Source organism: Trachemys scripta, chromosome 2 (genome assembly GCF_013100865.1).
Source record: "Trachemys scripta elegans isolate TJP31775 chromosome 2, CAS_Tse_1.0, whole genome shotgun sequence".
Classification (NCBI taxonomy): Eukaryota; Metazoa; Chordata; order Testudines; family Emydidae; genus Trachemys; species Trachemys scripta.
In genome coordinates, this window is record NC_048299.1 from 106,225,187 (window position 1) to 106,249,400 (window position 24,214).

Sequence of the window (24,214 nt, forward strand, 5' to 3'; positions counted from 1 at the left end):
GTCATCCCTGTATCTCTATGTGAAAAGTTACACATCCACAGACAGAGTCTGTTCGAGGAGGTGATAAGAGCTGTTCTTAAAACAACTGTGCTCTGAAATTGGTCTTGCAGAAATCCCTTACCCCCTTCGTTTATTATCCTGCTTGTTTTCTGCTATTGTATTAAAAAGGTTAAATAGACCGATGAAAGTCTGTCACATTTGGAAAATAGAATTGTAAAATAAGGATGTCAAGGAAGAGGAGGTAGTAAAACATAAGTGTAAGATGTGACTTAAAGATAAAGGATGAATGTGAATGTGTGTAATGCAAATAAATAATTAGCAAATCAAAAGGTGCCAGCCTAAGAGTTATAACTGTGATCTCCCATGGCCAAGGAATGTATAGCACGGAGATAACCGGATGACCCCGCAGGGCAAGCTGGAATCTACCCAAGTGCCTCCCTCCCCCCCACCCCCATGGAGGGCTGAAGACTCCGAAGAACAAGATAACACTCAGCCATCAGGGATGTGCTACCTGCTGATTGATAATCACTTCAAACAAACATCAGCATGATGAAGTGATTCCCATAGACTTGTAGGAATCCTATAGGAACAGAACCAAAATCTCAGGGACTGAGTATGGTTCTGCAACCACCCTCCAGGAGCATCGGATGCGCATCTGACAAGGACTCGGCTCCACCCTCGTGTGCAGGCTACCTGGCCAGTACTCTGCCATGAGCAGTCTCTAGGATAGTAACTATAACAACTCTGCAGAACTTGTATGAATGAGTGTGAGAATGAATAAGGAATGGTAGTGAAATAATATTGAATTGCATATCTTGATTTCTTGCTCTCTCTGTACTTACAATAAACATGGCATTTTGTCTTATCCCTCTTATAAGATCCTGTTGGTATTATTTTATTAGTGTAACAGATTCCTGGCTGATTGTGGTGTGTGCATACCCAACGAGCAAAGGGTAGCCCTAGTGTCCTTCAACACGTGCAGCGTAGTGTCCGTTTGGTCCGAGAACGGATCAGCTCCATCAAAGGGAAGGTCCTGGATTGAGGCCTGCATATCCTGGGAGAGGCCTGCAGTCTGGAGCCAGAAACGATGTTGCATGATCACCGCCAATGTGACCACACTTGCCACCGAATCTACCGTGTCCCATGCCATTTGCAGGGAGTATCTTGCCACCACCATGCCGTCCTCCACCAGAATGACAAAGTCTTGGCATAACCCTGAGGGAGAGATTCCTGGAACTTTTTGAGACTGTCCCAGAGATTAAAATTGTACTGGCCCAGCAGGACCTGATGAATCACCACTGGAATTGCAAGCTGGCAGTAGAATAAATCTCTCCCCCAAATAAATCCAGAAACCAAGACGGTAAGAAACTTGGAATCAAGGAGGTGGGGACCTGCTTTCCTTTTTCGTTGGCTGCAGATACAACCAGTGACCCTGGGGGCGGGTGGGTATAAAAGCATTTGAAACCTTTGGCCAGCACAAAGTACTTTTTCTCGGCCCATTTCGAGGTGGGCAGGATGGAGGAGGAGGTCTGCCTCAAGGCGCTGGCTATCTTGAGGGCTCCCTCATGCACAGGCTGGGTGCTGCTCCACCATCTTTTGCACCTTGAACCCCAAGTTCTTGACCACACGCCAGAGAAAGCCTTGATGCTCCCTAAAGTCATCCGGCGGGCTAGCTCTGGAAGGCCCCACGACGGCCTTGTGTGGGGACGACGAGGAAGACTGGACCGCTGGTGGGGGTGCTGGAATCTCAACCACCGCCGGAGAAAGAGACTTTGGGGTGGGCACAGGTTTCTCCGCCTTGACCTCAGAGTGGGCTTCCAGTACCGGTGGGGCTGCTACCCGATGTTCTGTCAAGGCCACCCATGAGTACTGGTGAAGGAGGCAGTGTCACAACTGGTATGCCCCAGATGCTCCAATAAGGCCACTGGCCGTGCTGCCATTGCAGTGCCACTAATGAGGAAGCAGGCTCTGGTGCCCAGTAAAGCCGATGAGACTATGCAGATGGGCTGAACTGGCCCTCTGTACCAAAGGAACCCGCGACCAGGGAGGAGCCGTTGACACCTGTGTTTGTTTGCTGGTCGTGGCTACCAGTAACCATTGCCCAGGCATAACTGAATGATAACTGTAGTATGGACAGCAGTACCAGTGCCAGGGGGACCGGTACTGGGACGGGAAACGTTCCCACCGTGCTGGTGATCAGGACCGACGCTTAGAGGACGACTATTGAGAAAGTGAACGGTGCTGGGAATAGTATGGGGAGCATCAGCCCTGTGCCGAAGAGTAGCACTGCGGGGATCTGGAAGCTCACCCAGCTCGACCAGCAACATGATTGGGATCTTCCCCAGGATTCCCGACGCAGCAGCGAAGTGGATGCCTTCTGTCTGGCAACTGGCGTTGTTCCCCTGTCAGGTCTTAACGGCAAAGCAAACTATATGCAACAGCCTTAAGGCATGAAGTTCAGAATGGCAGACAACCGCTAGCTCTTGCTAAGCAAGAAAGGTGCTCCGACTGACCGCCCTGGGCGGTAAGAAGGAACTGAGAGGGCAGGGCGTAGGACTGGCGGTGCCTGATATACTGCAGCATGAGTGCAGCACTCCAGAAGGTGCCACAGCTGGCCCTATGGGTACGCTAAACCAAAAATCTGACAGCTGCATACGTGGGCGTACGCACACCTAGAATGGAATCTACATGAGCAAGCACTCGAAGAACAACAAACCTTTTTAGGACTCTTAACTCATCTTACAGGCCATATCTCACATTAGGGTTTTTTAAACAGCACATTGTCTGTACCGTTAATTATTGAAAGTGCTGGAAATTATGTATAGACAGATGAGCAATGTCTGAAATAATTTAAAGTTGTAAAATATTTTGTCACCTGATTTCCACCCATTCCATGACAGTTAAATATTCCAACTTTTTCATTTTCCTTTCTCGCCATGTTATCCAGGCATTGATTTGTCTCCACATTTCTTATCTGGAGAAGAAATAAAGCATAACATACATCAAGACAGGTTTTATTAATAGTTATTGGGGGGGGGAGGGACAGAATCAACCCACAGAGGATACCACTGGCATTGGATTCACAAATAGCAATGAACAAATCTTCTAAACAGTTGGAGTTATAGCTGAGCATAAGCGTCCCAGTGTCCAAAGCTTATAACTTATAAGATCAGGCTCTCATGAGCTTTACAGAATTTCCTGGTTTCAGACAAACTAGGTATCTATGAAACCAGTCTCATATTATTTCAGAGCTTCTAATGCTAACTTGGAATCAGTCAAATCATAGGCACACAAAAAACAAAATACACTTTTAACCACAAAGGATTCAGGTTTGATTTGAGAGTTATAGGAAGGTTTTTCCATACTGCTTTGAAAACTTGAAGCACTAGGATGTAAAAAAAAAAAAAAAAAGCTGTATATTACTTGGGCTGGTTATTTTATCCAAACCAGTTTAGCCAATTATATTTATATATAAAAAAAGTTATACTTCACTTGCTTCCTTCAGCTGATCATAAAATCTGAATATTTTAGAAACAAGTCATTCTAACTTACCAACAGATGCCCCCAGTTGTCTTCCCCCTTCCCTCCAATGAACTACTGAAATTTAATACAATAGAGGATGGAAACACAAAAAGACTAAAGTGAAAAATGTAATACCAGCAGGTTTTACAGCACTATGGAATAAAAATATAGTTATTCTTGCAGTTGGCTTTATAAAAATGTTATTTTCAGGATGAACTTTCTCACATAGTCCCAAATAATACCAGGTGTCTATTTCTGGAAAATCTGTATAACTGTTCAGCCAAATGTGATAGGAGAGCATGGGGAAGACCGACAAACAAAACTGCTTTGCACTCCATTTTTCTGCTTTTTTTGTGCTCGCAAGTCTTAAAAATAGCTTCATTTTATATTTATATTAAATTTATATATCGAGCCTTCAGTTAAGATTAGTCACTCTGTAGGTGAGAAATATTTAGTTTACATAAAATCAGAAACAAAGACATTGGAAATTCATTGACAACAAATGCAACAGGAATGTCAAATATTGTGCATCTCTAGTGACGCTCAGTCCCCACAAGATTCTCACACAGGCAACAGAAATCCTCCTGCAGTTACTCCTCTGAGGTAAGTTGCCTGCCTCTGTTCCAGAAACCAACAAGGATGGCTCTGGTGCAGGACAAAATGTAAGAAGAAAGCACACCAGGAACCCTCACCCACACAGCTTTCCTAACAATCCACCCCAGGCATGTCACCATATACCCCCAAACAGCATCTCCTTCAGCAGTTTCCTCCACCGGCCTCGAGTGGGTGGAGGGCGGCATGTGTTTTGGGGGGGGGGGGGGGCGGGGGGGGGGGGGGGGGCCCTGTTTGGGGGGGGGGGGGGGGGGGAGGGGGGGGAGCGGCCCTGCTTCTAGGGACTGGGAGGGGTGATCGGCTCCTGCCTCCTATTCGCTTCCCAGTGGCTCTGGGGGAAATAATCTCACAGTCCATGCAAGTACTACTGCTCCAGGATGGGAAGTCAGTGTCTAATTTCTGAGAAATATTATATGGAGCTGCACAAGACTTGTTAGCTATTCATGCTGCAATGAATAATCTGAACTACTCAGACACATTCCTAGGTTTTAAAGTAACTGTAAATACTCGGGAAAGAGACCTAGACATCATCATGGTTACTTCAACAAAAAACTCTACTCAAGTGTGCACAAGCAGTCAAAAATTCAAACTACGCATGAGACTGTATAAAAGATGGAGAAAAAAATGAAATGCCATTTTGTCAATCAAATGTACGTTCTCTAGATACTGTGATTAGTTCTGGTCACCCTACCTCAAGAGAGACATAGGTGAAATACGGGGATTCAGAGAACCTACAAAAATTAGATGCAGAAAAGATACCCCCCTAGATAAAAGATTTGTCTGTTTAGTTTAGAGAGGAAATATGAAGTATACAAAACCACGGTTGGCACTACAGAAGGTGAACTCGGATGTCCTATATGCCCTTTTTCTCACATTATATAAACAAGGAGATATTCAATGAAATTGAAAGATGTAACATTTGAAGTTGAAAAGGAAATACATATTTGTAATGCATAATTAGCCATGGGACTTGGTCACTGGATACAATAGAAGCCAAGAACTGAGTAAATTTTTTAAAAAGGGGATTAGATATTTGTATAGATAAAGTGATCACAGATATTCTTGTTACATAGGATGAAAATATTTCTTTTTCAAAGAAAGGCTGTAAATTATTATGCACCAGAGTACTAAAGCACTACTTGTTTATAGTGTCCAATGGAAACTCCACTTTACCTATGGCAAGTTACTCCTTAATTGTCCACTATAAGGTTTCTTGCACTTTCCTTGGAAGTATCCGGAACTGACTCTCACACTCAGAGACAGAAGATGCATTTCTATGCATGTCTAACAAACGTATTTCCTATTCTTCTACTGTTGTAACCACTGTCTCGCTGCATTAAAAAAAACAGTTACTAACTTTTTGTAACTATTGTTCTTCAAGAGGTGTTGCTCATCTCCATTCCACGTTAGGTGCGTGCATGCTGTGTGCACAGTTGTCGGAGATTTTTTCCTTCAGTGGTATCCGTTGGGCCGGCTCTAGCATTCTCTGGAGCTGTGTGCTTATGTGTTGCCCCCCACTCGCCTTTCAGTTCCTTCTTGCTGGTTAACTCCAACAGTGTGGTAGGAGAGTGGGTCATGGAATGGATATGAGCAACATGTCTCAAAGAACAACCATTATGAAAGGTTAGCAACCATTTTTTTTCCCCCCCTTCAAGTGCTTGCTCATTTCCATTCCATTTTAGGTTACTCACAAGCAGTGCCCCAGGAGGTGGCCTCTGAGTTCATGGACATGCTGACTGCAACACAGCTCTTCCAAAACTGGCGTCGTCTCACTCAGGCCTGTTGGGTGATGGCATAGTGGGATGCAACGGTATGCACCGATGACCCAGGTTATGGATCTGTAGAGGTCTTGATTGGGAGGAAAACTGCTGACATGGCCTGGGTAACAGAGGTAGCCCCATTATCCTCTCCGCTACTGCCACAAAGAGCTATGTGGATTTGCAGAAAGATTTAGTCCTCTCAATATAAGAGGAGAGGGCATGCCTAGGAATCCAACGAGTGAAGTTCTCGTTCCTCAGAGTTCTTGTGATATTTCGGAAAGAAGACTGGCAGGAAAATGTCCTGGTTGTTTTGGAATTGTGATACCGCTTTCGGCAGGAAGGCCGGATGGGGGTACAGTTGGATCTTGTCCTTGAAAAAACACTATGTAGACTGGTTCTGATGTAAGGGTCTTGATTTCAGAGACCATTTTGGCCGAGGTGATCACCATCAGAAAGGAGACCTTTCAAGATAGAAAGGGGGTGGGAGGGGAAGAGACCTGTGAGCTTTGACAGAACCAGGTTTTAAGTCCCATCGGGGGGTCGGCTGCGGACCTGAGAATATAACCCCTCCAGCCCATTGAGAAACCGAACTGTCATCTTGTGGGAAAACACTGACCTGCTGTTCACTGTGGGATGGAAGGCTCAGATGGCTGCTAAGTTCACTTTAGCAGATAAAGCAGCAGGGTCAGGCCCTCTTAAGTGAAGCAAACAGTCTGTCAAGATAGACTGAAGGGAAGATCAAGATGCAGAGCGCGCACATTATGAAACCCAAGAGAAATGCTTCCATTTGGCCAAGTAGGTAGTCCTGGTGGAAGGCTTCCTACTGCCTAACAAGATCTGCAAAAACTGTTCTGAGTTGGCTTGTTCTTCAGGGTTCAGCCATGCAGCATCCATGTAGACAGATGCAGGGAGGCAAGGTTTGGATGAAGCAACCAGCCATGATCTTGTGAAATTAGGTCTGGGCAAAATGGGAGCAAGAGTGGAGTTACCACAGAGAGATCCAGGAGCTTGCTGAACCAACGCAGCTGCGGACATGCTGGGGCTATCAGAATAACTCTTGCCTTGTCTTGTTTAATCTTTAGGAGAACCATGTGAGCCAAGGGGTTTGGGGGATAGGTGTAAAATAGGCAGTCTGCCCCTGGGAGTAGGAAAGCATTGGAGATGGAGCCCAGGCTGTGTCCACGCAGCTAACAAAACTGATGGCACTTCCTGTTTTGAAGGTCCACCCACCTTTGGAAGATTAATCTGGTGACTTCTCGGAGGGAGGGACCACTCAGTGAGAGGAAAAGCATCTGCTGAGGTGATCTGCCAGCACATTCCGGGGTCCCAGGAGGTGTGACGCCTTGAGATGAATGGAGTGCTCCGTGAAAGTCCTACAGATGGATGGCCTTCTGGCACAAGGCTGAAGATTGAGCCCCTCCCTGCTTGTTGATGTAAAACAGGGCCATGGTATTGTCTGTCAGGATTTGCACCACCTCAACTGAGATCTGGGGAAGGAACACTTGGCATGCTAAGCATACCGGCTTGAGTTCCTGGACGATTATGTGCAGGGAGAGTTCTTCCTGGGACCAGAGGCCCTGAGTCCTGAGGTTGTTGAGGTAGACTCCACACTCTATGTCTGACGTGCCCGAGACTAAGACTACCGATGATTGAGGGGTAAACAAAGGACACACCTGTCATTACCAATCTCGGGTCTTTTCACCAGTCCAGGAGGCAAGGACCAGGGTGGAAAGGGGGAGAGAGTGTGAGCAGTGCATCTAGGTGGTGTCTGCTTGGGGAGAAAACTGATGCTAGCCACATCTGGAGGGGACCGAGGCACAACCTTGTGTGCTGAACCACGTAAGTACATGTCACCATGTGCCCCAGTAGTTTGAGGTAAACCTGAGCTGTCGTAACTGGGTGGACCATGACACTGGATATCAGGTCCGACATGGTCTGGAATCAGGCCTCCAGCTGGTAGACCCTGGCTTAGGTCGAGTCAATCACTGTCCCAATATTCTCTGAACTGTCCCAAGCGTTGACTTCTGCTTGTTTATTAGCAGGCCCAGCACTCGGAAGTTGGCTCAGACCATGCTGATGCTGTTCTGTACTTGAGTCTGTGACCAACCTTTGATCAGCTAGTCTGCTACGACCGTCATACACTTTGTGAAAACCCAAGGGGCTGCCAATAGGTCAAGCAGGGGGTGGGAGGGGATGGGGGAAGAGAAGAGGGTTGAACTGGTAGTGGCGCTGACCCACTATAAACCTGAGAAATCTTCTGTGGCCACAGAAGATAGAGCTGTGGAAGTAAGCGTCCTTTAAGTTGAGGGTGGTGTACCAGTCTCCTGGATCCAGGGAGGAAATGATGGAGGCTAGGGAAAACCATGCGAAACCTCAGTTTCTTGAGATTTGTTGAGATGACACAGATCCAAGATAGGCAGGAGGCCCCCTTTGGCCTTTGAGATTATGAAATACCAAAAGTAAAACCCCTTCCCTCTCACATCTTGAGGAACGTCTTCCACAGCACCCCTACGTAGGAGGGATTGCACCTTCTGGATGAGGAGCTGCCCATGAGATGCATCCCTGAAGAGGGGAGATGGGGTTGATAAAAACTGAAGGGTATATCCGACTGACACTGTACTCAGCACCCAACAGTTTGATGTTACGTATAACCATGCTGGACTGAAGAGTATCAGACAGTCCAAAAACAAGAGGGGGTGAATCTGAAACAGAGACTGGTATAACACCCTCAGGCACCTTCATAAAGCCTGCTTGGGCCAACCGGAGTGTCTCTGACTGGCAGGCTGAGATAGACGGGAGATGGTGCTGTTTGTAACCTCTTCTTTTGTAGGGCTCCTGTCTTGGAGGCGCCAAGACCTGAGAGGTTGCTAGGCCCTGAAGTTCTTCCTGAAAGATGACCGGGTGTAAAGGTCTAAGGAACGCAGAGTGGCCATTGAGTCCTTCAGGCCATGTAGTTTTGTGTCCGTCTTCTCTGAGAAAAGAGAGGAGCCTTCAAAGGTGAGGTCCTGGACAGACTGTTGGACCCTCACGCAGAAGCCCAGAAGACTGGAGCCAACAACGCCTTATGGTGACAGCAGAGGCCACTGTCCTGGCTGCAGAGTCCGCAGCATCCAGAGCCACTTGGAGAGAAGTATTGGCCCCATTCTTACCCTCCTCCAAGAGGGCCATGGACTCCTGACTTGAATCTTGGGGCAGGGAATCCTAAGATTTTAATTTGTGGGACTCCTTGTGTAAATTTAATCTCCCCAATAAAGCTTGCTGGTTGGAGATATGTAGCTGATGGCTGCCAGTTGAATAAATCTTTCTTCTGAAAAGGTCTAGTCTCTTGGTGACTTTATGATTGGGGTAGTGCTCAACTGTCCCTGCCTGTCCCTTTAATTGGATACAGACAGCATCAGGGCCCTCAGAGGTGTACGTATGTGCGTGTACAGGTATTCAAACCTGCTTTTTGGCACATAGTCCTTCTCTCCCTCTTTTTTGGGGGGAGGGGGAGCAAGGGGAAGACAGCAGATAACGAGGAGTTTGCCACAGGGCCTTGACCGGTCTCATAACCTCATCATTGATGGGCAAAGTCCCCTGCAGGGAGCTGCCGCAGCCAGGATATCAATCAGGCGGTGCAATGTTTTTCTGAACTCCTCAATCTCTAGGCCCAGGTTTGCAATGACCTGCTTCAGAAGGTCCTGAGGGGACCTGAAGTCATCCTGCCGAAGCAGGTTATTGGGTCCTGCAACAGCCTTGTTTGGGGAAGATGAGGAGTGACTTGCAACAGAGAAGGGGCTCTTTCCTCTTCCTCCTATACATCCATCAGAGACATCTCCTGGATGTCAGTACCGGGATCGGTGCCGAAGTCAGGGGTCAGTGCCAAGTGGGAAGGAGCAATAGAATGTTCCTTGGAAACAACTGAGTAGGAGGAAGGACCTTGCACCAGGGGAAACCCCCAGGGATTCCAGTATGGCCACTGCATTGGCCAGTGAACTACTAGCCAGATGCCGGCAAAGGGAGGGGTACCGAAGTCTGGTGGTGCATAAACTGGGTACCGGTGCTGGGCTTTAGCTGCTATGTAAGATTCCCCTTCAGACTCTGAAGAGAATTCTTCTCTCAGAGACCATGGTAAAGCAGCGCCCACTTCTGCCTCCAGGGTTCCAGGGACCGGCGATCATGACACTGGAATCACGGAAGGCTTGCCACTCAAGGATGCTAGGGGCTGGTGCCAGGAAGGAGCCCATTGCTTCTCGTTCCCACCTTCTGGTCACCAAAGCTGTCAGGTGTCCCCTTGGAGTTGTTGGGACGGGCAGAGAAAGGTCCTTCACTACTTGGAAAATCTCTTGGGTCGATGGAGTTGTCAGACCACTGGAACCACAGAGGCTCCCAGGTATTGGTGGAGGGTCCCCCACCGGACTCAATACTTTAGGCGAGGTCGACGGTGCCATCACTGGCCTGTGCAAGGATGAGTGGCCTGGTGCGGGTCTCTCAGCTGTCTTCTTTCTGCTTGTCTCTCTTCTGCACTGGTGAGCTCCCTCTTGGTGTGCTGCTTCTTATGCTTCTTCCTTGGCACCGGAGACAGTGAATGGTGCCAGGGGAAACTTCACACCAACGGAGCGACTCGGCTCTAAGACTCATCTAAGGTAGGCTTCCATGAAGATAGCCTTCAGCCTAATGTGTCTACTTTTTAGTGCAGGGTCGGAACTCCTGGCAGATCTAGCACTTGTCCGTCATGTGAGTTTCCCCCGGACACTTCAAGTAGCCGGAGTGCGGGTCACTCACTGTCATAGGTTTGTCACCGGAGGCACAAGGCTGGAAGCCCAAAGCCCTTGGGGCGAAGAAGTCTCTCGACGATAGGAACTACTTACACCACTATATACACTAACACTAATTATATGTATACAGTAAACTATGATAACAAACGAAGAAGAGTCCAAAACCACTGGGGAAAAAAGCCCTGACATAGCAAGAATGGTCGTTCCAGAAACCGTCACAGACAGAAAGAAGGAACTGAGAGGATGTGGGGCCGGTGGCGTCCCTTATGCCGACGCATAACTGCATGTCTCCAGAGGACGTTTGAGCCGGCCCAACAGATACCACTGAGGCAAAAAAATCTCCAGCAAGAGTGTACGCAGTGCGCACACACCTAACATGGAATGGACATGAGAAAGCACTCGAAGAACTCCTTTCTTCATGCTTTGTTATTTGTAATCCCTTAATGTTTTATGTCTAATGCAACTACAGGCTTGCCTACTCTGTACACGAGCGCACAACAATGGGCATTGGTAATGGGCAACAATGTGTCATGCACTGTCTGTGTGGATCCTGATGGCACGCACTAAAAGTTTTAGTGTGTGCCATCAGGATCCACAGAGACAGAATATGACACACTGGGGCGCACCAGAATTTACATCTCAGCTGGTGCTATGTAGACAAACCCTAAGCTACTTGTTATTTTTAACTGTTTGTAAAGCACCATGCGCACATCAAACTGAATAAAACAAAATATGCACTAGTGTCTGAAATATTTTCTATAAAGCTCTTCCATGCTAATTCAGTACTGCTGTAAATAGGGACAAGAAATCCCAACCTTTGACACTGTGGGTCAACCACTTGGTAATACTTCACCAAACTATTCAAGTCAAATATAAGACGGTTACTCACCGTTGTAACTTGTTCTTCGAGATGTGTTGCTCATATCCATTCCAATTAGGTGTGCGCGCACCGCGTGCACGATCGTCGGAGAATTTTCTACCCTAGCAACACCGTCGGGTCGGCTGTGGAGCCCCCTAGAGTGGCGCCTTCATGGCGCTGGATATATACCCCAGCCGACCCGGCGCCCCCTCAGTTCCTTCTTGCCGGCTACTCCGACAGTGGGGAAGGGGGGCGGGTTTGGAATGGATATGAGCAACACATCTCGAAGAACAGTTACAACGGTGAGTAACCGTCTTTTCTTCTTCGAGTGCTTGCTCATATCGATTCCAATTAGGTGACTCCCAAGCCTTACCTAGGTGGAGGGGTCGGAGTGAGATATTGCTGTGTGCAAAACTGCTGAACCGAATGCAACATTGTCCCTGGACTGCTGTACCAGTGCGTAGTGAGCGGCAAATGTGTGGACTGAAGACCAAACCGCAGCTCTACAAATGTCCTGGATCGGAACTTGAGCCAGGAAGGCAGTCGAGGAAGCTTGGGCCCTCGTGGAGTGAGCAGTGAGGTGCGGTGTTGAGACACCTGCCAGGTCATAGCAAGTCCGGATGCAAGACGTGATCCAGGAGGATAGGCGTTGTGACGAGACCGGTAAGCCTTTCATCCGGTCGGCCACTGCAACGAAGAGTTGCGTCGTCTTTCTAAAGTGCTTTGTGCGGTCAATATAGAAAGCCAGAGCCCTGCGAACGTCCAAAGAATGCAAACGCTGGTGTCGGCGAGTAGCATGTGGTTTAGGATGGAAGACTGGGAGAAATATATCCTGATTCAGGTGAAACGGAGAGACCACCTTAGGAAGAAAGGCAGGATGTGGACGAAGTTGCACTTTATCCTTATGGAAAACCGTGTAAGGGGGCTCAGATGTAAGCGCCCTGATTTCAGAAACACGCCTTGCTGAGGTGATGGCTACGAGGAAGGCTGTCTTCCAGGATAGGTACAGAAGTGAACAGGTGGCCATTGGCTCGAATGGAGATCCTGTGAGCTTAGAGAGAACCAGGTTGAGATCCCATGTCGGAACGGGTTGACGCTGTTGTGGGTACATCCGGTCTAAGCCCTTGAGGAATCTAACGACCATCGGGTTAGAGAATACCGAGGACGCGAGTTCCCCTGGGTGAAAGGCCGATATAGCGGCCTGGTGGACTCTAACTGAAGATATCGCCAAACCCTGCTGTTTTAGGGAGAGGAGATATTCCAATATGAGAGGAATAGGTGCCTGTAACGGGGACATGGCTCGTTGTTCGCACCAACAGGAGAACCGCTTCCACTTGGCCAAGTATGTGGTCCGTGTTGAAGGCTTCCTACTGCTCAGCAGAATCTGTTGGACAGAGTGCGAGCATTGCCGCTCTGCCTGGGTGAACCATGGAGCAGCCATGCCGTGAGGTGGAGTGATTGTAGGTCGGGGTGACGTAGTCGGCCGTGGTCCTGGGAGATGAGATCTGGACACAACGGAAGCGGGATCGGTGTCTGAACCGAGAGCTCCAACAGTGTGGTGTACCAGTGTTGCCTCGGCCACACTGGGGCGACTAGAATTACCTGTGCCTGGTCTCTGCGTAGTTTGAGCAGCACCTTGTGGACCAGTGGAAAGGGAGGGAAGGCGTAAAACAGGTGGTCTTTCCAGGGGAGGAGAAATGCATCCGATAGAGAGCCCGGAGCTCGCCCTTGTAGGGAGCAGAACACGTGGCACTTCCTGTTGGCTCGAGATGCAAACAGGTCTATCTGGGGAAACCCCCACCTCTGGAAAACGGAATAGATGATGTCCGGACGAATAGACCACTCGTGCGTCTGAAAGGACCTGCTGAGTCGGTCCGCTAAAGTGTTCTGGACTCCAGGGAGGAACGATACCGTGAGATGGATTGAGTGGGCGATGCAGAAGTCCCATAGGCAAATGGCCTCTTGGCATAGAGTCGACGAACGTGCTCCTCCTTGCCTGTTGATGTAAAACATGGCCGTGGTGTTGTCGATGAGAACTAACACACAGCGGCCACGTAGGAGATTGAGAAATGCCTGGCACGCCAAGCGCACCGCCATCAGTTCCCGAACATTGATGTGCAGGGTGAGCTGGGGTGCAGTCCACAGTCCCTGGGTATGGTGTTCGTTGAGATGGGCACCCCAACCTAGAGATGAAGCGTCTGTGACCAGGTGCAGAGAGGGTTGTGGTGCGTGAAACGGCATCCCCTCGCAAACCACACTGTGGTCTAGCCACCAGGTGAGGGAGGTCAGGACCGAGTTCGGAACCGTGATCACCATGTTCAGGCTGTCCCGATATGGGCGGTACACCGATGACACCCAGGTCTGGAGTGGGCGAAGTTGAAGTCTGGCATGCCTGGTTACGTACGTGCAAGAAACCATGTGACCCAGCAGGGTGAGGCACGACCTCACCGTGGTAGTTGGGAAGACCCTGAGTCCTTGAATGAGGTTTGTGATGGTATGAAAGCGATTGTCTGGCAGGATAGCTCGTGCACGTCCGGAGTCTAGGACTGCCCCAATAAATTCTATTCTCTGGGTAGGCTCTAGAGTGGATTTCTCCTCGTTGAGTAGGATGCCCAACTCGTTGAATGTGTGCACTATTATGTGGACGTGAGCTCGAACTTGCTCTCTGGTGCGACCGCGTACCAGCCAGTCGTCTAAATACGGGAACACCTGTATCCCTTGCCGACGAAGGTATGCCGCCACGACGGCCATACATTTTGTGAACACCCTTGGGGCCGAGGATAGGCCGAAGGGAAGGACTGCAAATTGGTAATGCACCTTGTTTACCACAAAGCGTAGGAAGCGCCTGTGAGGCGGGTAGATTGCTATATGGAAGTATGCGTCTTTCATGTCGAGGGCGGCGAACCAGTCTCCAGGATCGAGGGAAGGGATAATGGCCCCCAAAGAGACCATGCGGAACTTCAACTTTACTACGAATTTGTTGAGTCCGCGTAAGTCTAAGATGGGTCGCAGACCCCCTTTGGACTTGGGGATCAGGAAGTAGCGGGAATAAAATCCCCTGCCCCTTAACTCTAATGGAACCTCCTCTATGGCCCCCATAGATAGGAGCGTAGAAACCTCCTGTATAAGAAGTTGCTCGTGAGAAGGGTCCCTGAAGAGGGACGGGGAGGGGGGGGGGGGGGGGGGGGGATGAAGAAAACTGGAGAGCGTATCCCCTCTCCACCGTGCGAAGGACCCAACGGTCCGAGGTTATAAGGGACCAAGCACGGTGGAAATGGGAGAGGCGATCCCGGAAGGAGGGGGCTGGATCCTGGGGGATGACTGGGGCGCCGTCCTCGACCGCACCTTCAAAAGTTCTGCCTGAGGCCTGAAGGTGGCCTTGGTGGCCCCTGATTCTGACCGGGTTGAGGGCCGGTCAACCTTCTCCTACCACCTCGCCCCCGCCTTCTGGCAGAGTCCTGTCTCTGACGAGGTGGGGGGGGGGGGGTTTTAGAATCGCTGAGGCTGGGGCCTAAATGGCCTGCGCTGGGGACCCGCAACATGCATCCCCAGGGAGCGCATGATTGTTCTCGAGTCCTTGAGGCTCTGCAGACGAGAGTCTGTCTTATCTGAAAACAACCCGTGTCCCTCAAAGGGTAAATCCTGCAGGGTCTGCTGCAGTTCCGGAGGCAAACCCGAGACCTGGAGCCAGGAGATTCTCCGCATGGCGATACCTGAAGCCAGGGTTCTCGCAGCCGAGTCCGCTATGTCCAAGGAGGCCTGTAAGGAGGTCCGTGCCACCTTCTTACCCTCCTCCACTAAGGCCCCAAACTCTTCCCTGGAGTCCTGGGGGACCAATTCCTTGAACTTCCCCATAGAGTTCCAGGAATTAAAGTTATAGCGGCTCAGGAGCGCCTGCTGGTTAGCCGCTCTAAGTTGTAGCCCCCCGGCTGAATAAACCTTGCGCCCAAACAAATCGAGGCGCTTAGCTTCCTTCGATTTGGGCGCTGCGGCCTGTTGACCGTGGCGCTCCCTTGCATTCACTGATGACACCACCAGTGAACACGGCTGGGGATGAGTATACAAGTACTCATATTCCTTTGAGGGGACAAAGTATTTTCTTTCCACCCCTCTGGCAGTGGGTGGAATAGAGGCAGGAGTTTGCCATATCGTATTGGCGTTAGCCTGGATCGTACGGATCAGGGGCAACGCCACTCTGGATGGGGCATCCGCAGATAGGATGTTTACAATGGGGTCCTGCACCTCCACTATCTCCTCTGCTTGTAGGTCCATATTACGCGCCACCCTACGTAATAAGTCCTGGTGTGCCCGGAGATCCATCGGGGGTGGGCCTGTGCTCATTGTGGCCGCCACCGCCTCATCTGTCGAAAGTCCTGCTCCTTTTTGGTTTTCGGTCTGAAGGCCTTACAGATCTTACACTTATCTGTTTGATGGGACTCTCCCAGGCACTTCAGACACGAGTCGTGCGGGTCACTTGTGGGCATAGGCTTAGCGCAGGACGCGCACTGCTTAAAGCCGGGAGCCTTGGGCATGAGCCCGGCTACGCGCCGGGGGAAAAAGGGGGAAGAACAACCCCCTTAATCCCCTTTAACTATATAACAACTGTTAATAAAGTAAATTGAACAACTATCTAACTATATACAACTAGAACTAGAACTATAACTATCTATAAACGGAATAAGCTAGTGAGAGTGGAGAACAGCTATGCCGCTCTCCACAGTTCCAACGACCGTCAGGGGCAGTAAGAAGGAACTGAGGGGGCGCCGGTCGGCTGGGGTATATATCCAGCGCCATGAAGGCGCCACTCTAGGGGGCTCCACAGCCGACCCGACGGTGTTGCTAGGGTAGAAAATTCTCCGACGATCGTGCACGCGGCGCGCGCGCACACCTAATTGGAATCGATATGAGCAAGCACTCGAAGAAGAAACCATTTTACAGATGAAAGACATGGAGCTATGAGATATTGCACTTTGGTGCTGGAGTCACTGACTTCAGCTTTACTATTCAAATGAGATCTCAAAAACTGGATGTTATGGTGTGATAGCCCTTACAAAAAGGAAAATTAAAAGTATATAATTAAAAATAATCCTTACCTCCCCCAAAGAGAAATAATGGCGTGGAATTTGGGAATCGGGATAGACATTCTCCAGGTACCAAGAGAAAGGCTTGCATTGCAGTTTGTGTCTTAGCCCAAGGCGTGACGATATGTCTCCATAATCTACCTTAGTAACACCTGTAGAGAAAAATGCTTTATTTCATACAGTGTTTGCTAGTGAATTTTAAACGGTTGAATTTGAATAGGATAATGTAAATGTGATCAATACATGTTACATGCTTCAAATATACTTTGTCCGTAACAAGCCAGCTAAATACACCTCTATGGCAAAGGCAGACAGGAATTTTTTTTTAATATAGTATACTTTAAAAAAAAATTCCTGTTCACCTGGAGGAAAAGTCACACAGTGGAGACTATTGCTTGTGTCTTTTTTTCTAAACACAGGAAAGGCTAAGCCACTGAATCTGTATGACATATGACAATTCCTTATTGGTGTCTAATGGAACAATTTACATACAAATCACTGACGGGGCTAACAGGGAAGAAAAAGATGAAACCTTTAATCATTATCACCATAAGTTGCAGGATCATTCTTACGTAATATACACCTGGGTCTATGTTGAAGGCAGAATTCCACTTTTAATTAAGTTCTGTTTGCAGGCTTGAAATTTGGGACCACATACTATGTTCTCCATCCCACAGTATAACTCTCACTTGTGTCTATGGGAGGTCTGCACAAACAACTACGGTAGAATATGGACTTTAAATAATTAACCTTTTAGTTATTATTTGTTCAGTACCTTATTGTTGCATTCATGATCATTAGATAGGGAAGTCTGCTAATATAGGACTGCCATTATTTCTACCCCATTTCTTACCCTCTTTCCCTCCCTCCCCCATTTCCTGGTCTTTGAATCTCTTTCTTTCTCAGATACTTCCGTTCCTTCAGAAACCTTCTCACATGTGCACTTGAATCTCAGTCCTTTCCATCCCATTTACTAAAACGATCAGCAATTAAATAGTTAATGCTGACATTTAAAATATCATAATTAGGCACTAAAGTTAATACATCAATGAGATTAATGGGAACAGGGGAGTTTCCAACTCTCAAAAACTGCAACAATTTACACTCAAACTGTTCACAGTTTCACTCTTATCCTCAAAAGCATACAAGCTAGAAATGTACTTTTTAAAAAACAAATGAAAACTGATTTCTACACAAACTAAATACGCCATATGGACCATATAAATACATCAAGTGGACCAGGTTTGGGCTACAGTTTGGGAGTCTGAGAATTTTGTTTTATGGAGACAGCATTTTCATGTAAAAGTAAGAAAATGTAGTTTTTTGTAATCCATGTTCTTTAAAGATAATTATAATAGAAGAACCATCACTGCTGCCTTTCCTGTTCTTGTGTGACTGAGTTTGGAATATTTCAAAGCTAGCCTACTGAGTCATTAAACTAACTCACCATAAAGAGCTGCATAGCTACCTACTTATAGCAGTGAGTGATCATTATATCGTAGCTGAATAAAGATTCACAAAAGTTTAAACATGAAAAAATATTCCCCAACTTGAAAAGGGGTGGAGGAGTATAGCTATATGTTCTGAGAACAAGAAATATGGATAAATAATTTTCTCCCCTATAAAAGATTACTAAGAGTTTGTGCTCATCCAAAACGTACAGAAGGGTTGTACCAAGATGGGAGTAAAGATGTGGGGACAAATATTTGTGGTAAGCTTGCCTTGTAGTGAATTACCAAATTATGGGTATGAAGATATAGCGTGAAAAAACATCATCCTTGGAGAAAAAGAATTTGGAATAAAACCTGGTGTACTGTCAGTACTGGCTTGTTCTCAGTTTGCTGGGATGGAATGACACTATCACACCTCACCAGCATAAAACTCCAAAATACTTGCAAGAAACCAAAAAGAGCCTTTTCCAAGCAACTTAAATATTTTTTCATAAATCAAGGTGAAAAAATAAAAAGAAAGGCTTCCTTAATGAACAAGTATGACATAAAACATAGCTGAAGTATGGAGCTCCTCACTTTTCGGTTGGAAAAGAGTAGCTGATGGATGAAGCATTTATTTGTCATTATGCCTCAAGACAAAGGAACGAGTCTCTTGTAACTTTAGAGTATTCTAAATTCATTCATGCACAGAATCTGTTATATTGACCTTTGGAAAAATGCTATTACAACTGACACATTACTAAATGACAATAAGAATTCAAGTCATAACCATGAAGAAAAAAATTCAAAAGCCACATTCAATGGTGTACAATTGTGATATTTGTCCAACTGGTTTTAAATACCCACCACCTGATTCAGAGAAAGAAATGTCTCTTCCTCCTTTAAACATGCAACAGTCTGATCAACACTGAAGAAACCCACTCTGGAGATTTCAGGCATAGCCAACTATCACCCAGTGTCAAACCTGTAATTCCTGAGTAAGCTCATACAGAAGTTAACCAAAGGCAGACTACACACTCATCTAACAGAGGCCAACATCCTAAATATTGCACAATCAGGATCTAGGTCAAAACATGGGAAAAAATGGTTACTAACCTGTTCTGTCACTGCTTTTCTTTCAGATGTTACACATGTCCATTCCACTTCAGGTGTGCGCATCCCCAGTGTTGGAGATTTTCCCCTTAGTGGGGAATTACATTTGCATCCTCTGCTGCCTTGTGGTACCAAGGTAATCTCGACACATTGGTATAAAGGGCAGAATCATCCCAGGCCCACCAGACAGACAGACACTGATAATGAGAAGGAGGATGGGTCATGGAATGGGCCTGAAGCCTCCTTTTGCTTTTGGAACCAGGGAGTAGCGTGAACAGAAACCCTACTCTCACTGAAGAGAGGTAGCCTCTTCTACAGCTCCCAAATGGAGAAGAGACTGTACTTCTTGGAAGAGGACGGAGGAAGTCCGATAACCTATTGGAAAAAATAGGGGGTGGAGAAACTGGTATGTCCTTGACAAGGCAGGCAAACAGACAGATTTCCAGTCTGCCTTGAATAACACAGACACTGAAGATGCCATGACTCTGGATGCTGAATCTGCCCCATTTAAGGATGTTTGCAGAGAGGTCTGAGCCATCAGACTGCCTTCATCTAACACTGCCTGGAATTCCTGTCTGGCATCCTCTGCCAACTTGTCTGAGAGCTTTAGCATATTGGCCCACAGTGAGAAGTTGTATCCCGCCAATAAGGTTTGTTGATTAGTGATATGAATTGTACACCAAATGTGGGATAAATTTTTCCTACCAAAATGATCTAATTTCTTTGAGTCTTTGTCCTTTTAGGTAGAAGAGGGTTGACTGTGACCTGCTCTTTCATTCACTGCTGAGACAACTAAGGAACCTGGCAAAGGATGGGTATACAAACATTATAAGCCTTGAGAAGAGACATGGTACCGTGTCTCGGTTCTCCTAGCTCTTGAAGGCAGAGAGGATATTTGCCATGATGATTTCATAGAACATAAGAACAGCCATACTGGGTCAGACCAAAGGTCCATCCAGCCCAGTATCTTATCTACCGACAGTGGCCAATGCCTGGTGCCCCAGCGGGAGTGAACCTAACAGGTAATGATCAAGTAATCTCTCTCCTGCCATCCATCTCCACCCTCTGACAAACACAGGCTAGGGACACCATTCTTTACCTATTCTGGCTAATAGCCATTAATGGACTTATGTTCTTGTGTTAGATATCTTGCATACCCCCAGGGGTACACATGACACAGTTAGGGAACCCCTGTGCTAGGAGATCTGAAAGGCTGAGGAATTGGGGAGGACTTGGAAGTGGGAGGCATGTCCCACAGGTTTCAGTAAGGTCATGGGTATGGCACAGGACCCCAGCCACAACTACTCCAATGGTCTCTGTCTCTAGAAATCTGGTGGGTACTGTTAATGGAATTCCCTTGATGAAGGCAAAGGACATTGTCATTGTCTACCCCACAAGCAAGAGGCATAATACTCTACCTCAGACCCAGAGTTGCCTGATCATGGTGGTGGTGTGCCAAGGTCCGGAGGTGTTCTGGAGACATGAGCAGCAGGGACAGCATGATGGGTTCAACCCTGGACTGCACTAGTCAAGAAAGCACTGGATGCTCAGAAGATCAAGTGCGCCAAGGTACCAAGAGCTGATCATGACTCTGATGTAAATAAGTAGCCAGGGCTTGAGGTTCCACCGGAACCAGCTGGCTTGTCTCATAGGCCATTGAAGAGTCCAGTACAGAGGTATTTCTGGTGCTGTTGTTGCACCAAAATAGCTGGCACCCATATTGGGTGTCTCAACGGCCCAGCTGCCAGAGTTGACAACCTCTGATAAGAAAAACCTATAATAATTCTAATGAATACCACTAATTAACTGTTTACAAGAAAAAAAGAAATTCCTTGAAAAGGCAGAATCTTGCAGAAGGAAATCAGTGTTCCCCAACTACTTAACATGAGCCCTAAGAAGCAACTGAGGGCTCCTCCCTTTATGCCAGGGGTTGGCAACCTTTCAGAAGTGGTGTGCCGAGTCTTCATTTATTCACTCTAATTTAAGGTTTCGTGTGCCAGTAATACATTTTAAAGTTTTTAGAAGGTCTCTTTCTATAAGTCTATAATATATACCTAAACTATTGTTGTATGTAAAGTAAATAAGGTTTTTAAAATGTTTAAGAAGATTCATTTAAAATTAAATTAAAATGCAGAACCCCCCCGGACCGGTGGCCAGGAGTGAGCAGTGTGAGTGCCACTGAAAATCAGCTCGCGTGCCACCTTTGGCACGTGTGCCATATGTTGCCTACCCCTGCGTTATGCCATCATGTAGCAGTATGAAGCAGTGGAAGATGCATGTGCAGCTCCGACAGGTACTGCTAAGGGAAAAAATCTCCGACTCTGGTGCAGTGGATGCACACACACCTGAAGTGGAATGGACATGTGCAATCATCTGAAGAACTGAAATTGCTCTAGGGGCAGTGGATGATCTCCTCCTGTCAATGAATAGAGGACAAATATCCATTCTCACCTTCCTAGACCTCTGTGCAGCATTTGATATTAGTGACCATGAGACATCGCTGTCTCACCTAAGAGAGATGGCAGGAGTCCAGGGCAATGAGCTAAAATGGTATGAGTCATTCTAGGAGGGATAAACCTTAAGCATAGTGATGGGAAATTGCAACCTCCACCATTAGTCCCCTCACTTGTGGGATTCCAAAAGGATCAATTTTCTCACTCCAGTATTTTTCCAACATCTACATGCAACCACTAGGTGAGCTGGTTAGACAACATGGACTCAAATGCCAGCAATATGCAGATGGCACACAGCTGTACCTACCCTTCACCATATAACTACCGCACCACTACCACAACACAGCCCAGTGCTTGGATGAAATCAGCTCATGGATGAAGTACACCTGGCTGAGTCTGAGCAAAACAGAGGTGATACTGGTGGGATAGAGGAAAATATTTTGAGGAGCTTGCAGCCATGTTGCAGTCTCCTTGGACTGCATGTTCATATCCACAACTGGTCAATTCAGTCTGTAGTCTAGGAGTACTGCGGGATTCATTTCACTGAAACTGAGCGCTCACACCACTACAGCCACAAGTTATGCTTCAGCAACTGGGAAACTGCAACTAGTTCAAAACTCAGTGCTGTATCTCCCCAGCAACACAGGCTACTGTGACCACATAATATCTGTCCTTCACTTTCTGCAGTGGCTTCCCATAGAATTTGAAACAAGTTTAAGGTCTCAAAGTATTCTATGACCTAGGCTCAGTACCTAAAAGACCTTTTAAAGTTCCAAGACAGAGCTCCTCTGGCACAGTGAAACTCAACAGTAAGAGTAAAGATAGTCTGCTCAGGACACACAACCTTTTTCAGAGGCAGTCTGAGACTCTGGAATGAACTCCCTCAGGAAAGAAGAACTATCACAAACCTCTCATCTCTTTCTGCTCAACGTGCAAGGTACATTTCTTTGACCTTGCCTCCCCTAATATAAACACATTGCAACAGAAAGATTTAACCAAAAAACCACCTACCAAAACAAGACACTCCACTACTCCACATGCTTCTCCCTCTGGGGATAGGATGAGAACACAACACGTGGCTAATATGTAATCACATTGCTTAAAGCACTATTACAATGTGCTCAGATACTTCTGTGAGGAGTGTGGTATATAAAAAAACAAAAAACAAACAAACCTATACAGAATAGAATGCCAGTGTTCACAAAGTTCCAACAAGCTGTGGGCTCAACCATACTCAACTACAGGCTGTGCATTGTAAATGCCTGGTTTAACTTTTTTTTTAGCTGAAAAAGACAAAAACCCAAAGCAGACAAAAATAAGGGTAATTATGTTAAAACCTATAGGGGGACAAAAGATAAAAAGGTAAATGCTACAGTATGTACAATGTTTTCCTTCAAGACTGTGCACATGAGAGTTTGGAGAGAGATTTCTGTTAGTGACACCAGGGACACATTATTTGTTGATGATTTTCAATGGGGAAATGCATTCTGGGCATTTGAGGAGGACAATGATAAGCAGTGACCTTTTAAATACATTTCAATTTATCAATATATTTGAATACTTGAAATTAACCATTACTCAGAATAGTAATAGAAAAACAAACTAAAATAGGTTGAATCACTGAAGATACATTTTAATTGTGTTAGACAACATTTATAGGTACAAATTGCTGCACTTATATCACAATTTTTCACCATGCTCCTTTGTCCCATTTTAAATGTTGTTATTTCCATTTTGTTTCTTTCTTCTTACAGAGGAAATTTGCACAATACCTCAAGCTAGAAAAAGACTTATTTCCGAAGCAAATGATTCTCCATAAATAATACAGAAGACTGTCTTTTGTAATCTTTTGCATATTCCTTTCAATCCATCTATGAATTACGTCATATGAAGCAGGAGTCTTACATTTATGTTGTGACCCAGATTGTTTTAAACAGAGCCTGTTTTTTAATTCTCAATTGGTGAAGAGCAAGTAGAGGCTTGGCATGCTTAAAAATTTAGACTATTTTACATAAAAATGTTCAAGGAATCACCAAACAATTTTGCTGAAATTTATTTGCAATTTATCTCTAGCTTTTTTTGTTATTTTTTCTATATAGGCCACCCCCCCAAAATTCGCAACACTTCAATAATGACAATAGCGGTGAGTAACCAAGCCATTATTAATTCACTTTTGGTTTCACCTAATATGGAAACAGTGTTTGATTAGAACAAACAATCCTAGTGTAGAAAACACTAAGGTAAGCCTTTTTTGCTTAATTTGCTCTACGGGGAAAAAAATACTGGGGGAAACAAATGACCAGGTTGATTTACAAGTATTAGTCTTAAAAGTCTAACTTGAAATTCAGCTCTGTTTAGGTTTGTATTATGCTATTTTTCAGCAATTTCTAATTTAAAATTTAATGCACGTTTAATTAGTAATTTGTCAACAAAACTCCAATTTCAAATTTTAATAATACTGCTTCCAAAAAAAGGACCTGACACACAAAACTTTTTTTTTTAGGTTAAATCTCTTTAATATAATTTCTACTTATAAAGGAGATTTTTCTCTCCTAAAAAATTGTTTTTCAAACAACTAATTTTAGACAAAAGCACAGGATGTAGTATAAGCAGTTAGATGCAATAAA

General features: G+C 46.3%; 1 protein-coding gene across 3 annotated transcripts in view; it reads right to left on the reverse strand.

The window, feature by feature from the left end:
• Positions 1–24,214, reverse strand: part of GALNT1 (polypeptide N-acetylgalactosaminyltransferase 1) — a 204,066-nt gene that overhangs the window by 19,565 nt on the left and 160,287 nt on the right. For all 3 annotated transcript variants that reach the window (XM_034761367.1, XM_034761365.1, XM_034761364.1), the window contains 2 exons: positions 16,604–16,743; positions 2,876–2,974 (listed from right to left, as the gene is read on the reverse strand). In XM_034761367.1, coding sequence (XP_034617258.1) covers positions 2,876–2,974; positions 16,604–16,743 — 239 coding nt within the window. The remainder of the gene's footprint in view (positions 1–2,875; positions 2,975–16,603; positions 16,744–24,214) is intronic.